The 15898-nt window shown below is 40.3% G+C and overlaps 1 protein-coding gene across 1 annotated transcript; it reads right to left on the bottom strand.

The window, feature by feature from the left end:
• Window positions 1–2827: 2827 nt before the first annotated feature.
• itgb3a (integrin beta 3a) lies at window positions 2828–14776 on the bottom strand. The gene is made up of 15 exons (XM_034894774.1): window positions 14500–14776; window positions 13023–13108; window positions 12544–12748; window positions 12016–12268; window positions 11724–11886; window positions 11094–11255; window positions 10892–10987; window positions 10709–10798; window positions 10482–10616; window positions 9971–10400; window positions 5748–5970; window positions 4500–4600; window positions 4156–4275; window positions 3646–3812; window positions 2828–3470 (listed from the first exon to the last, which is right to left on the bottom strand). The coding sequence occupies exons 1-15, from the start codon at window positions 14594–14596 to the stop codon at window positions 3405–3407; spliced, it is 2394 nt and encodes a 797-aa protein (XP_034750665.1). The 5' UTR covers window positions 14597–14776; the 3' UTR covers window positions 2828–3404.
• Window positions 14777–15898: the final 1122 nt, after the last annotated feature.

The following is a 15898-nucleotide window of genomic DNA, read 5'->3' as shown; positions in this document are numbered from 1 at the left end:
GCAGAGATTCTACAGAAACTACTCACTATCTGTAGACCTGCGGTAGAGATTTACTGATACTTTGAAAATGCAGTGTTCAGTGCAATGATGTCACTGAGTTATATTTATCTTCATTGGTATCTGCTGACATGAGACCTTTCTACATTTGTATGCACATATCTTTATATGATGTATTATACTATAGCATTTGCATGGGCTGCAAGAGAAACCCTAAAATGTTATTTACTAGATTAAGGACAATGATTAGATGAACTTGTTGTGTAGAGTTTTAAGTCAGGAGGTAGTCAACATCTGGATTGAGCCTCCCGGTACTGCAGATGGATACACTCTTCATTTACAATAATGATGTACTAGGATTCTGGTTGAGACAGCAGATATGCTACATAGCCTGCCATTAATTAAACATAATTACTATATAATAACAAATTATACACATTAAGTAAATAGCCTACTAGACTAAGTACATACTTGCTGTACTTAAGTAGCAAAAAAACTGGGTAAAAAAGGCAACAGTGTGCAGAACACATTAACTGGACTTATCGGGCTGGTGTGAACAGGATGTGGTGACAGATGTTGTGGGTAATGCTAATTATTGCGCCAATGTCAGATTGAATACTAGAGTAGTGCACAAAAATAAAACTAAAATGACATGGGCAATACAACAGGAAATGTGTCATGGCCTAATACAGAAGATAAGTGAAGGAATGTGGTCAAAGGAAAGTCTCCTCTCTGCAGACGGACATTTATTTGATTGGTATAACATCCACATCACAGTGGATTTGCTTGACTTGAAAGTAAAAAAACTAATGAATCATTCTTTCTTTATTATACGTCTGTCACATTTATGAGTCAAATAAATCATGAAAAACCTCATATGGTAACCTCCTACATCTCTCTCTGCTTAATTTGTTTAATTTAGTCATTGTCAGAGCATTTCTCAGTCTTTGTGAAATAGCTTGCTGTGTGTCTGAATAAAGCTGGGAGGCAAAATGAAACATTCAGCTCTCATTGAAATCACACAGGGCATCAGGGATATTTATTATGTTACACCAAAATGTATTGCCAACCAACATCAGATTCGGAATACAGAAAGAGTTAAAAAAAAAAAATTCTATTTCAGTAATGTTACTTGTTGCTTGTAAGTCTGATCTTTATAAAGGTTAAGATCAGTCTAAGTCAGGTATATTTTTAATATGTAACAATCCCTTTGAGTAACTACAGCGAAACCCCATGCATCTTTAAACAAGGTGCACAAAAACAGACAACTATGCAACAAGCGTGCAATCCATCTCCTAAGACAACTGAAACACCTCACATTGTTTTCTCCATATTGAGGTTACGCATTTGTTCATTACCAACAATTACGCTGCATTATGGCCAATCACAGTTGGGGCAGAAGCCCAACGTAAGTGTTTTTGCTAGTTTAAGACCGACGCAGTTGTTAATTTCCCATCCCGCGCCCACATTGTTTAAATAGCAAATGCACCTGCGCCAATCTTTACGGTCTTAAAGGAAGGTGTGTTCAGGTAGATTCTTGGCGTATTGCTATCTTGCGGCAGCAGAAAGTGATCGTGCCATTGACCAACAAAAACCTGGTCTAAAGTCAAAAGCGCACCATTTCCTCATTGATTTTTAACATTGTATAAGTAAAATGCGGTTAGGCTCGAGCACAGCGCGCGCACACTATGCATGTTACACACACAAACACACATTCAAAATATTACAAATAAAAATATTACGGTGCAAATCCGCCATCATAATAGCAATGCGCTTTTAAAGGGAATATGATACAACACTCTGGTTGGTTTATTGCATGTTACGCTCAAAATACATGAAGTAATGAAGACAGTAAGTAGACCTACAACCTATTTGAACCATGTGCGCGGCGCACGGAGTCTTTTTTCCTCCGTCAAACTAGCAAAAGTGGATTTTGGACACGCCCTTAACGCACCTGCGCCATGCGCTTCACGCCGCGTGCGCTTAAATCGTTAAAATAAGGCCCTTGATGTGCAATAAAATCAGCTCATACACAAAAGAACAGCTCGGCACTTCAGTGTAACACAGTGTTGGTTAGCAGAAAATTGAAATATTTTACAATTCAGCAATGGCAAGATTCTTTTTGCCATTATACAAAAGCCCAACCTATGCAAAAACAGGTGATGTTGCAGGGATAAAGAAACATGTTAAAGCATTTAGAAAGCTACGATTGTTGATATCTATTTCAATAACAATATAGACCACACACATCATTGTAAACCAAGTCAGCCTGGAGGCTGCAGTACAGGAGATTTGCTCCCAGTAAACAACATACACTGAAGAGGGCTTCAAAAAGACCATTCATTCATGCATTTCCTATACCTACTTACAGTATGACTTAGGGTTGCAATGATTACGGTAAACCAGGATAAAAATGTTGATGATAACAATTACCGTTTTCATTTGAAATTTCATTATTATCACAGTGGATTACCACAGTGTGTATAAACCTTCCCAGCTTCCCGTGGTTACCGCGGGAAGCTGCGTAGCCTCCAACGTGCGTTTCTTGAGATGGAATAATGGCGGAAGGAAGATAAGACAGCGCTCAGGACATTTATCAGCCTTTTAAGAGGACTAAGTCTAAAGCATGGGCATTTTTGGTTATTATAAGAATGCCGAAGGACAGCTGATTGAAGATAGTTATCTTTACAGCAGAACTTGCAGGAAAAAAGTTATACCGATAATGCCAAACATCGTGATAATCTTGGTCACTATAACCGTGAGGTCACATTTACATACCGTTACATCCGTAGTATGACTATAAGGCAGTGGTTATTTCTATTTCAATTTAAAAATGTGAGCCAAACTAAAAATGTAAAGCCTACTAAAAAAATGCAATTTATAAACCTAAACTAATATTGCAGTGGTAGAACCTGAAATGGTAGAAGAAGTGGTAAAAAGTCCACTTACAGCAGCAGTTTCCCTTGTGGCACTGTAAGCTTTGACCCGTCAAGATCTGAGTCCCCTACCTAAACATGAACCAAACCCTTATCCCTAACTATGAAGTGGTGCTACGCATTTTAAAAAGGGGGACACAGATCTCGACTCATCACAGATTTCGGTGCAACACCCTTACATAGTGGTTTATGTTAATGAACTCTTATCCAACTGCATGTACAGTAGCCTACTTAGAGGAAGCCACATGCCATGGTGTGAAAACAGAAAGCGTGATAGCAGGCAACCGTCTGTGGCGTACATTAACAGTTTGTTATATTTTACAATATGTACAATTATTACACCATTGTTATCATTATTGACAGCAATAACTACTTTTCAGCTACAGTGTAGATCTTCTTTCCATCCATTTCTTTGCTACTTCATTCCATCTCTGTGGCTGACCCCTGAGTTTTGCTCATTGCATTTAGTCGTTAGTTGCCTCGGTATGCTACATTGGTGAAGGTGGAGGTGGCTCCTTTATACAAAGGGTTGTTAGCCTGGGAAATAAAAACAGAGGAAATGCTGTTTAATTCAGTCCCAAACAGATGCAACTTTATGAAGTAATATTTAGACTTTCCCCTTTAGAAGGAAACCCTATTCTGTTACTGTATTAGCAGCATTGATGAGAAGCTGTTGTTGGATGCGGATGTTTTAATTTTATCATTATCTCACCGTATCCCATTTGGCTTTGGCTCTCTCTTCCTCAAACTTGGCGAATTCTCTGCGGTCGTGGATGGTGACCAGCAGCTTCCAGATGAGCAGGCCAACAAGGCCCAGTAGCAGGATGGCTCCAGCCACTGCCAAGAGCACCACTAAGATGTCTGGACCCTGAGGACATTCTGAGAGACGAGAGACAGGAAGGGAGGCAGAGGGAAAAACAGAGCTCATTTCCACCCTGTGAGCAACTACTGCAGTCCAGTGTCCAACCCTCCATTGTGCAATGGTTCAGTATATCATCACAACATGTTTGAGTTTCTGTTGTGCGACAAAGTGTAGCTGTGGTTAACGTGCTGAGTTTTTAGAAAACGACAAGTTACTGGATGCACACACTGTTTACCTTATGGTGCAGCATGCCAGACACAGGCTGAAAAACTCTTCTGTACTCATAGTGCACCTGCATTATAATGGTTGGTTCTCTTAGAATCTTAAGGTTTCACACATGGACACAAACTCTTACAATACCTGGCTCTTTCACCACAAACAGAATGGATTTGCCACTTTCGTCTTCGTAATACTGGAAGTACTCCACGCAGTCATTCTCATCTTTGTATGAGCAATTCACTGCAAGTCTATCATGGAAAACTGTAGAAAACATGAAAAAACAAGAAGAAAACAGGCTCATTAAAAGAATTAAGGGATCTTTAAAAACATTGAGTATTTATCAGTGCATCATGTTTTTGACTAAAATGCAAGTATGAAGCCTCCAACTACTTCCATATGATCAGCAACAGGAAAACAAGAGCAGGCATTACCACAACCGATTAAGATCACAGTGTGTAGTGAGGAGGTTAGAGAAGTGTTCTTACCCAGTTCATCCACTACTTTAATCTCATCTTTGCAGAATCTACTGCAGCTGTTGTCTTTGGTGTACTGTCCTCTCTTGAAGTGCTGACACTCAACACACTCCCTGTAAGCAAGAGACCCATTTGGTTACTTTCATACAGCACACATTGGTTAAACTCTTAATGTTCTTTAATAGCAGTGCACGATTCAATTTGATATGCAGGGGATGGACAAACTACCAGTACAACCTAAGAGTATATACAGGTAATATCTGCCGTGTTAGGGCCACAAGAAGAGTTTCTCTGCTGCACATGAAACCACACCTGAATTCTTAAAAATGTGTGGGGGAGTGGTTTGTTTTCATGTTGGAATGTAGGAACATCATGATGGAAAGAACTGCGGAGTGCTATCAGCCAAAGTAGTTAGCCTCTAATCCTTTGCTGAAGATTTAGTAGTAGCAGCCCCTGAGGTCCAGAGCCAGATATATCAGTTAGCCCCACAATTTTAATGTTTTTCTATGTTTCCTGTTTTGTCTGTGCTGGTATCTTTTCACAGTTTACCTGTATGTTTTACCTGTATGGTTACTGTTTTGAAGGCAGAGTAAGCAACCTTGGGTGTCCTGAAAAGCGCCCAAAATTATAAGTAGTGTTACAATTATAACTAGTTACTGGCCAGTTTTTCTTGACACTTGGTATACATCTTCAGAGGATGACTTCTAATAAGTTGCCGACCTCTTACCACCAATTTTCCGTGACCACCAATTGTTTTTTTCCCGTATAATTTGCATACATTTATCTGATGATATTTATGGTTTCCTTGATTTTGATGACCCCATCTTTAATTGTTTTAGTAAACCCACAAGATTTCCAATTTCTTGTGTCATACATATTTGTGGTTCCCAAAGGATGAACCGCTTCTATTTTGGACAATCCATGATCTTTCCACTTGCGCCACCCTCAGATCAAAATGTTCAGATCAAAACTAATTTCATGATAGTCTGCGTGTGATTTGCTGAGAACATTCATGGTCGCAGGGAAATAAACCCCATGATCTGTCTTCTAGTTCCAACCACAGAACAAAGAAAATGTTTTAGCCTCATGACTGCTAAGACTTTAAAAGGTTTGTGATGTCTTAAACATGAACCTTCTAGGAGATGGGACTCCTTCTAATTGAGTATGGGTTACTTCAAAAGTTACACAGTCTGTTTGCATCTGTTACTTTGTCCATTCCTTTATTTCTGTTCTTTGTTAAGAAGTGAGAAATAGAATTACTTTTTTATAGTGCAGGAATCAGGACACGTAGGGCATTTCTCACAGGTCTCTCCATAGGCGCCAGGCTGAGTGCATTGACAAACACCACACTCACAGTTACCCCGGCCGCTGCACAGCATGCCGATGTTGGACATGCAGGTGTCTATGCGTGTGGAGCAGTTACAGTTTTCTCCTTTCCAGCCCGCGTCGCACTGGCAGAGGCCACAGCTGCACTTCCCATGGTCTGATTAAACAAAAAAGGATGGAGGTTAATGCTATAACAGTCATTTAAAGGAGCAGTGTGTAGGATTTAGTGGCATCTAGCAGTGAGTTTGCAGATTGCAACCAACTGAAAACCCCTTTCTTTCCAAGTATGTAGTAAAACCTACGGTGGCCTGTCAGGCATAAAAACACGAAAGGCCGTCACTTGAGCGGTTTGTTTTGTCCGGTTTGGGCTACCGTAGAAACCTGTCAGCGCAACATGCAGGGCTCCATGGAAGAGGGCCAGCTCTAAGGTAACGGAAATAGGATTCTAAGTTTCAGGTACACTGCTGAGAACACAATTATCAACATTATATTACATTTCTGCAAATAGATCCACTATAAATACTACACAAAGGTCCTTTTAAATATATTCTATCAATTTAAATAATTTTGTACAATTCAAATAATACATCTAATAATTCACTGCATATTAACTAAAATATGTTTTTTAAGAACCGTAGTCACATGGGAGGGGTTCGGCAAACAAAACTGTGAAAGACAGATTACACAATTGCTAAATTAATCAGTGAGTGTGTGTGTTTCAGGGGGGGTTGTCCTTTGTTGCCTATTATCCTATTTATTTTTTAAAACATGTTGCATGCCTGGGCAAGTGTACCTGTGGATGTATTTTGATTCTGCAACAATGTACTTACTAGTGTAATGTGTTACTGATGTGTTTTGTACTGTATCTGTTATGTGTTATGTTGCTTCTTTTGTATTAGATGTTTAGCTTGATCGTAAAATTTGTGTGCAACTCTGTTTGTCTTTACATTGTTACTTTACTTTAGAACAACGCTGAATAACTAAATACCTTGATTACTTATTGTTCTTATATGTAATATTTCTCACTAAGGGACTTTACATCTCTTAATCATTCCTCCTCTGACAAAGGCAGGAAATGCTCTTTGTGAATGAACACAAATGACCAACTCCTTATAGACAGACAGACAGACAGACAGACAGACAGACAGACAGACAGGCAGGCAGGCAGGCAGGCAGGCAGGCAGGCAGGCAGGCAGCCACGCACATTCACATAGACACACACACACACACCCTCAGACTCTATGGATGAGTAGAAAGCACCACAGCCAGGTCATTACGGAAACAGTATTACAGCAACGGAACCATTTGCAGACAGAATCTGGAGGCAAGCTTTTCTCCCATGATAAGAAGAAGACAGAAAGACTAAGATACCCTGGAAACATAGGCAGAGCCCCAGAGACAGCCGTGTTCTTAGCAGGAAACCAAACATGTTTTGGCAATGAATGACTAAGGGCAATTTGAATGAGTCACAGCCCAAGCTGATCAGAGTGGGGGAGTAACTGGTCATGAAATATCACAGAGGGTCCAAGCGTCCCCATTTCCAGAACTTAAGACGAATCATTTGCTGTTGTTAACTCAAGCATACAATTCCCCAGTCTTCACACTGAATACTATAGATTTTCTTTTAGATAGTGTTTATAGCTGTGGTGGGATCAGGCATGGTCATTGGTTAATAGTTAACATTGTCACACATAATGCTTAGCAAGAACTGTTGAGTCACCTTTCTTACTCTCTCCACAAGATCTCTCCACAACAACTTAAAACTGTTGAAAAATCGGATATTTATGTTAAGACTACATTGTTATTGTAATTATGGATATTTTTGCTGCACATTGCACGATGTTTCTTGTTCTTCTTATTAATTGTAAAGTTGATTCACACATAAAAGGAGGTTTTTAGGTTCAAATCATCATAATGCACAGTAATCCTGCCCATTAATAACATGCCTGGGCTTTAAAAAATGTGAAAAACGCTAAAAGGACAAAACAGGGATAAAGACTGGACAGTTAAACTGAACATTTCACAGTTTGAAGAAGAAAGGAAACTGAATTAAGTGCAGTGGGGATAGAGACATAATGGAGAGAAGGGAGGTTGGGGAAATTGCGAGGAAAGGAATGCAAACTTTCCTGTCCTCTCTTCCCTTATATTTATGGCCTGGGGCTGTGCTTGCTGACTCCTGCTCTCTGGCCCAGCCCTCCTCAGCAGAGGAGAAAATACACAGCCACAGGGAATATCACAGAGATAGAGCTTTCAGAGCCCTGGGTCACGGTAGCTCCAATTGAGCTGGGGCAGAGGGACGCTCGCTCTTTAAAGACTACAACGCCCTGACTCTATTGAGACACAACAACTATGTGGTGAAAAATTAAGCTTTGTGGGCTGTCTTACACCAGACATGGCTTTGTGTGTAGGTGGGCAATATGGGTGAGTGTCTGCGCCAAAGCCCTGGGTGTCATCACTAAATGCCTGTATTAAGGCATTTAGTGAAAAACAACCTTCCTTGTGAAAGACTCAAGACTCCTCCTTGTTGATATAAGTGTCATATTCTGGAAAAATTCCAGCTGGCCAACATACACATGGGTGGTCCTTCATCTTCTCCTTAGGTCATGGTGCACCCACAATGGGCCCAAAGTATGTTTTGTTTAGTTTTGGTTGTGAAACGTAACCTTGTAGTACTGTAAGGTTGGTATAGTAAAGTACATATTAACAATTTGGGATTTCAGTTATGTTTACTGAAGTCTATTACTGAAGAACTGTATGCAACTTTTAAGTTGTGAATTTAAGGTAAAATTGCAACAATTTAGTATTGCCCTTTCATTGGTGGTATCACAAGAGACAGATTTAAAAAAGTCAATACAGCAGAGGTTGAGATATCCAACCTTTAGCTCCCAAATCGCTGGTTCCTACTATTCCCATAATTAACTCAAGCAACTTAAATCTATCTTTTAATTTAAAAAGTTTAGAGTGTAATCTGCTTAATGTACATAAAGATAAAAGAGCAGCTTCCAATTCTGCTATTGCTCAGGCTCCTCCTAACAATCAAAGGCCCACACTGCTGTTACATTGAATTACCAAAGGACAAAGTCTATTAAAGTTTTATCACTATGATTGAGTAACTGTGCACTGAGTTGTTCAAACTTGTAACAGGGAATGATTGCACATCATGTCGCACTGCTGTTAGAGGTAACAATATGAATAAAACTCTGTACACACATCAAGTTTACAGACCTAAGAGAGGATTGATCGTTTTTAAGCATTACTGTTTATGCTTGGCAGCTACATTTACAATTATTTACATGTAACTTACAAGCAAACAAAGACTAATAATAATAATTGAACATTATTTTTGAAAAGACTTTGGCTTTTGTATTTGTCAAGTGAAGTATCAGAAAACTATGTAAACTGACTAAGATGTGTTTACAGACTGAGAGCCACTGGAAACAACCAGAGTAATTCCCATTAAGGTCAGACTGGGCTTCAGAGAAGAGGAAAAAGGAAGGGAAGGACTTTAGCTTTCCTGGTAACATTGACATAAAGTAAAGGGTTGCTTCTCCCCAAGTACAAAAAAACATGCAGATATTTGCACTCTTGCAAACATGCTAAATGCTGGTAAGTTTGTGGTTCTCACAGTAATGCCGGGGTGTGACCAAAATGTTACCACCAGCATGGTCCTCATGCTCACAAAACTAACTAAATTCATTGAGATCTGAGTACCAGGCTAACGAGGGAGCCGGATAAGGCTTTTTAAATTATCATATGTATGATTGAAGATTCCACTTAATTCACTTGTTATTTGTGACTGTTTGACCATGAGGAAGATTGGCGTGCGGTTGACACATGTTGGTCTTGTTTTAAACAGTGTTTTTTACTTTTGTAAAGGTGAAAGGTACTTTATTGCCACATACACATATACATGTAGCAAAATTCCTTTTCTGCATTTAACCCATCCCTTAAGGGAATAGTGGGCAGCCATTTACAGCGCCGGACACCAACTCCAGATCTGAGCCAGTGCCTTGATCAAGGGCACTGACTGGAGAACCTAGCACATGTTCTTTTTGATGGTGGGGGAAACCTTCACAAAGCAAAATGTCATATTGGTGTTGGCAAAGCTGCAAGGAACACTGACACCGATTATAACAGAAAGACGTGTATCTACTTACCGGAGCACAGTAACCCTTTGAAGCGCAAGCAGTTGAAGTCGTCACATTCGCAATATTTGCCCCACACCTGACCAAACTCATTTGCATGGCATGAACATTGTCCACACAAACAGTCTCCTCTCCCACTGCAGCGTGGCCCCTCTGGCTTTGGGATGCAGTTGGCATCATCAGACGGACTGTAGTCCTCCACTGAGCACTCGCAGCGAGGGCCCAGACGACCCTGGTGACACTGACACACACCGCACTCGTAGGTCCCATTGCCGTTGCTACAGATGGGACTGTTGGCTTCGGCCTTGGCCTCACACTCGCAGCCACAAGCAAAGTCCATCGTGACTTCCAGGGTATCCTTGAAGCCTCGAGGTTTGATGGTAAAAGTGCGGCTCTTCTCTTTGGGGCAGCCACGCAACTGAGCCTCCACACTGAATGACACCTGAAGAGGAGGAAATGTCTCTGTGATAATCTGTGTGTGGAGATATCAGATGTGCATATCAACATCTCAACACATACGTACTGTGTCTCCAATCTTGAGGCCAGAGCAAGACTTAAGTCCACGGATGACCTCTCCGTTTAGGCAAGTGGCATTGAAGGAGAGATTCAGCTCTTCTGGTACTCCCAGTAGTTCCAGCTCCACTTTAGAGCGAATTTTCTGCTCAACAGCAATGTATGAGGTGAAACAGTTAAATTGTATCACTTTACAGATGTTACATACATATTGTGCTACATTTGGGAAATTCTTACCGCATAGGCATCCTCAATGAGCTGAATAACATTCCCAGAGTCATCGGAAAGAGTTCCCACAGTTGTGCCTGGAATGAGCTGACTGTACTCCTGGAATGACAAGCATGACAGCAAGATGATGACAACATTTTTAATGTTTTTCATAACTTAAAGAAATTAATGCTGCACAAGCAGTGCAGTTACCTGGTAAAGCGGCACCACATAGCTGGTCACAGCAAAAATTAGATTGATGTTGTTTTCAGACATTTTGTCTGTCATGAGTGCCAAAGAGGGATAGTCCTGAAAAATACAGGAAGCAAATTGTCTTCAATGGAAGTAAGTCATGTCCAACAACTCTAAAACTATAAAAAGTGAATTATTGATGTGATTTAATTTATGCCTTTACCAGCACAGTGGATTTGTTGTAAACATTTTCATTATCAAGGTAACACACTCCATCATTGGGCTGGACAATTCCAGCTATACGTCCATCCAGGGCTGTGTGAGTTTTGGCGTCCGTGGTGAATACCAAAAGGTGCGAGGCATCTGGACGCCAGCCAATCTTGTCCTGATGATGATAAACACAGAAATAAAGATGACAAGTAAAATTAAAATAAATACTGTATGTGAAAAGTTTGGGTTCAATTACAAATTTCCATTCCACTTCATTATACCAGCTGATCTGGGCGGGTGGCTGATCTTTAATGCAATATCTACATTGCCCATTATCAGCAACCATTCATCCAATGTTCCAAAGGCACATTCTGTTTACTATTCTGATATAAGTTTAATGAACTTACTGAGAAAGCATTGGAGGACTCTTTTGCAATTATGTAACCACATAATGTAATCTGAAAACTGCTGCCATGGTTAAAAAACAACAACAATGCAACTGATCTCAGCTGGTATTCTGTCTATAATGGAGTGCAATGTACATTTCTAAGTGACCCCAAACTTTTGAACGGTAGTGTATGTATGTATGTATGTATGTATGCACGTGCTCTGCAAGCATGTATATACAATGACATTTTTATACCTTGCAAACCACAGCCTGCATGACAGCATCAAATCCACCCTCTGGAGCATCTCTATTTCTAGACACCTGCTGTTTCCCCACCTCCTCAGTGAAGCGAGCCACCCTCTCCGTCAGTGACAGGACATGCTTGAACCCAAATTGAGCCAGGCATGTGTCGTGAATTCTATTTGTATTTAACAGGTGAATGGGGGATAGAAAATCAGTGAAGGGGAACTGGCCACACTTTCTCAGAATATTCAAAAATTTTCATTTAAACTTTCTCCTCCTCAAATGTACCATTAACTAAACCTACCCATAGCAAGGGTTTTGGACTGCCTCTGGAGGATACATGTACATGTAAGGGGAAGTGGTCTTGTCCACAAAGGCTCCAAACCCCATGCGTAGGTTGCTTGTGGTGCGGCCCATGGCCACTGCAAGCTCATTGCCCAAGGTGCGAAGGCGAGCCAAGTCATCCTTCATTGAATATGAAAGATCCATCAGATAATAGAGGTCCACTGGGTAATCCTCCACCTGTTTCACTGACACGGTGAAATGCTTGGTATCTCCTGAGAGAGAAAGAACAGAGGGTTGATTGCATGAGATCAATTGTGTGTCCCTGAATCTTTTTTTTGTCTTTTAAGTGAAAAATTATTAAATAGTAGATAATAATAAAATACAGAATCAGTATGTTAAAGATGTGCAACCAGCTCTGGTGTATCCGGCTTTTAGTGCATGCACAACAATAACAATGTTCCTTGGTGTCTGGTCTCCAATGTGTAGATCAGGTCATGATTGTTAGCAACTGGTTGTATGGGTGATGTCTTGCTGGGTGTAAAAGTACCTGGCCTTAGTGCCATATGGATTTTCTGAGGCTTTATCTGTGTGACATCATCAGCAGTACCCGAGGCCTTGTCGCTGAGCGGTTTGTTCTCCTGAATACTCAGGGTGCTGGAGGGAAACTCCACAGCTGTCTTACTGCACCCTCCATTCAGCAGATTCTGCTTCAGGTCACAGCGGGATGCGCTGGATCCCCCTTTTCCAAACTCCTAAATAAAATACCATTGCATTACAAAAAATCCATAAGTTCTTATGTATCTTCCATGTACAGGAGCCCTAAGGAAAACACCCATTTTCTTCCTATTTTTAATCATAACAATTCAGAGGCTACAATGTACTGTATAAGCATGTTAAAGAACAACCAGGATGACCACAAGAAGAATGCTGTTGGCAAATGAGGTTTCTGTTCCAACTTGTTGCACTGAGCAGTGAATGGGAGGAGCGACTAGATACTGTGTATATGTGGGCGTCTGGTGTTTTTACCTCTTGAGAGCACCATGCACAGGTAGGGTGAACAGCCAGGCACCGTTGACAAGTGGTGACTCCCTGTGATGTGCAGATGTTGGAACCTTTGATAATCACACAAACAGAAATGTCACACAAAATCAGTGGTGGAAGAAGTACTCAGATGTTTTACTAAAGTAAAATTAGCCAACCTAGAAATACTGTTACAAAAAGTAAAAGTACTCTTTATACAGAATGCACCCAATTCAGAACAATGTTTATTGATAACTGAAATGTTGCAGCAGCTAAAGGTTACTATCCACACAGGTAGCTTGTGAATGTCACCAATGGATAAATAAAGTCTTATCTTTATCCGTAATAATACATCATCATTTTTTCTGATTACATTTTGTATTACTAATCTGAATCTGTAAATAAGTACAGTAAGAGAAGAATAAGAAAGTAACAGAAAATGGAAATACTCAAGTGCACCTTGAATTAGAACTTTAAGTACAGTTCTTGAGTAATAGCTATATTCCACCACAGCACAAAATTCATTTCCTTTCACTTTCAAGAGAGTGACAAAGATAAAGGCTGACCGCACTTTTTAATCAGCAGTGCCAATGAGCTCTGTTTAACCACAAATGCAGATACTGTCCATCACATTCAGTCCTTCACAAGAGTATCGAGCAGGTCTCGGTGCAGTTTACCCATTACATTTTTGACGCTAATCCTTATTCTTGCCATTTGACCAGGTTAGCAAATGATACCTTCCTTTTCATCTATGTAGGTCAACAGATATCACCAAACACTTTTTTATTTGTCATCTAGCATGGCCTGTGGGTGTGGCTCACTGGAGATAACACAAACGCACAGTCGCCAGGGTAGATCAACCTGTGTAGAAAGTGTCTGAGATCTGACAGAAGAATAAATGGACTTCATTGGACTCTTGAATAACTGCCCAAAATCATATTAACTCCCAAATGACCTGGCATGGTCAAGGGCCCCTAAAGTAGCCTACACACTGAATAAACACCATGTGTTTTTTTTAGTTACACTACTTAAGCTCTAAATAAGTCTGATAGTGTAGTGTATAAAGTCTACATAGTCATAAAGTTTTCTTTTTTTCCATAGTAGGCTACATATATGTAGCCCTTTTTAATGTACAGCATGTACATTCCCTAATTACTATTTTTTCCTGAGGAGGCCCGGGGAGCCCTGGTCCCCTCGCTTTGGGAAACCCATTTTACTCCCTTATAAGGAGAGGTGGCAAAAGCTCCAACAGAGCAGCGCAAATGACAAACAACGTCACTCCATTCAAGTCAGCGACGCGAACAGTGTAATTACTCCATGTTCCGTTTGAGAAGATTATATATTTTTTTTAAATCATCAGAACATATAAATAATAACAGTTGGTAATATCTTCAAAGATGAGCTACAATTCGGGCGGAAGCACCCCCCAGGTCGCCTAAGCAGGTGAACATTTCACAAAGCAGCTCAAGTGATATAAACTTACCGAAAACCTTTGATGCTGCCAACATTAGGAGAAACAGTATCACTGGACGGTCTGATAAAGTTCCCATGGCTGGAGAGTAACGGAGCCGACTTGACATGAGCCGTGTGTGTTCCCTGTGGGCTTGTTCACTTCGCAACTTGAATGCCTTTCCTCATTCTCGACTTGCTTAACGCATGTTGGGTCATAGCTTTTCCTCATACATCAAACTCTCCATACAGTGGGCTACATGTAGCCTGGCCTATCTGGGAACAGCATGTTGACACTCGTTTCCTAATGGTTTGATAACATTTGATAAGATGAGGAGGAATATAACAACACCAAAAGTCTTACTTTACACACAGCCAATACGGTTGGGTTTCGACCTCGTCTCAAGAAACACCTGGCCAGATGTCTCTGCAACTCCTAAAAGCTACAAGTAGAAGTAGAAGAAGAAGAAGAAGAAGAAGAAGAAGAAGAAGAAGAAATAAATCAGATGGGTAGGTTTGGCGACAAAAATAACCAAATTAAGACAAAAATACTAACAAATTATTTAGAAAAAAATCACTCTGAATCTCAAAACCTACAGCAGTGTGTGCCAGTAATACCACTTTAAGTACAGTATGTGGACAACTTGGTTGGAAGTCCTTTACTTTGGCATTATGTTGCAAGAAATTCATATAGCCTATTTAAGTTTTGGTTTTATTTTAATGAAAAAAAAAAGATAATAAACAAATAGAGCCTATGAATGAACAAATGAATACATTATTTAATTATTTAGGTTATTTAACTTCTGTACTGGACCATTTGCACCACTGCATTCATACCTTTTCTCCTTTTTTACAGCTGTGAACGCTCAACGACCAAGTTGTGTAGTAGTAGTGGTAGAAGGACCCCTAGTGGGAATATAATATACAAAAATAGTTTAAGTAGTCCTTTCTTGATTTTTTTGGGAGGGTCTAAACAGCATGATTTTGCCCCAAGCAATTGCTATGAGGCGTTCCGTAGAAACAGTGAAGCCAAGTTGTCTGTCCTCCTCCTTACTAAATGTATTACTGATAAGAGCCCGCCACAGGAAACCTCTTCCCATTCCACTAAATAACGGAGCATGTGAAAATTTGCCAGCTTTTAAAACAAGAAAAAAAAGAGGCAAAAGAGAAAAAAACAGAGAAAAGCTAAGATTGCCTGACTGAAATGAACTTCGGAAAGTGTTGTGTTGTATGTATGTGTGTATGTGTGTGTGTATGGGGGTGGGGCTTGCAGAAGCAGACAATGCTTCTTATCTCTGCACTTGTCCATTTATTGAATCTTTATCCTTGTGCCTTGCTGTTATTCTCAAGCTTGTTGCTAAGTTACTGCCACCCGGGTCCAAGAATTGCCAAGGGAAGAAATGACAAAGATAGAGAAATGAGTAGAACAGCTA

This window comes from Etheostoma cragini, chromosome 15 (assembly GCF_013103735.1).
Source record: "Etheostoma cragini isolate CJK2018 chromosome 15, CSU_Ecrag_1.0, whole genome shotgun sequence".
Lineage (NCBI taxonomy): Eukaryota > Metazoa > Chordata > Actinopteri > Perciformes > Percidae > Etheostoma > Etheostoma cragini.
The sequence above is the reverse complement of the archived record's forward strand: the minus strand, read 5'-3'. Positions and strand labels throughout refer to the sequence as shown.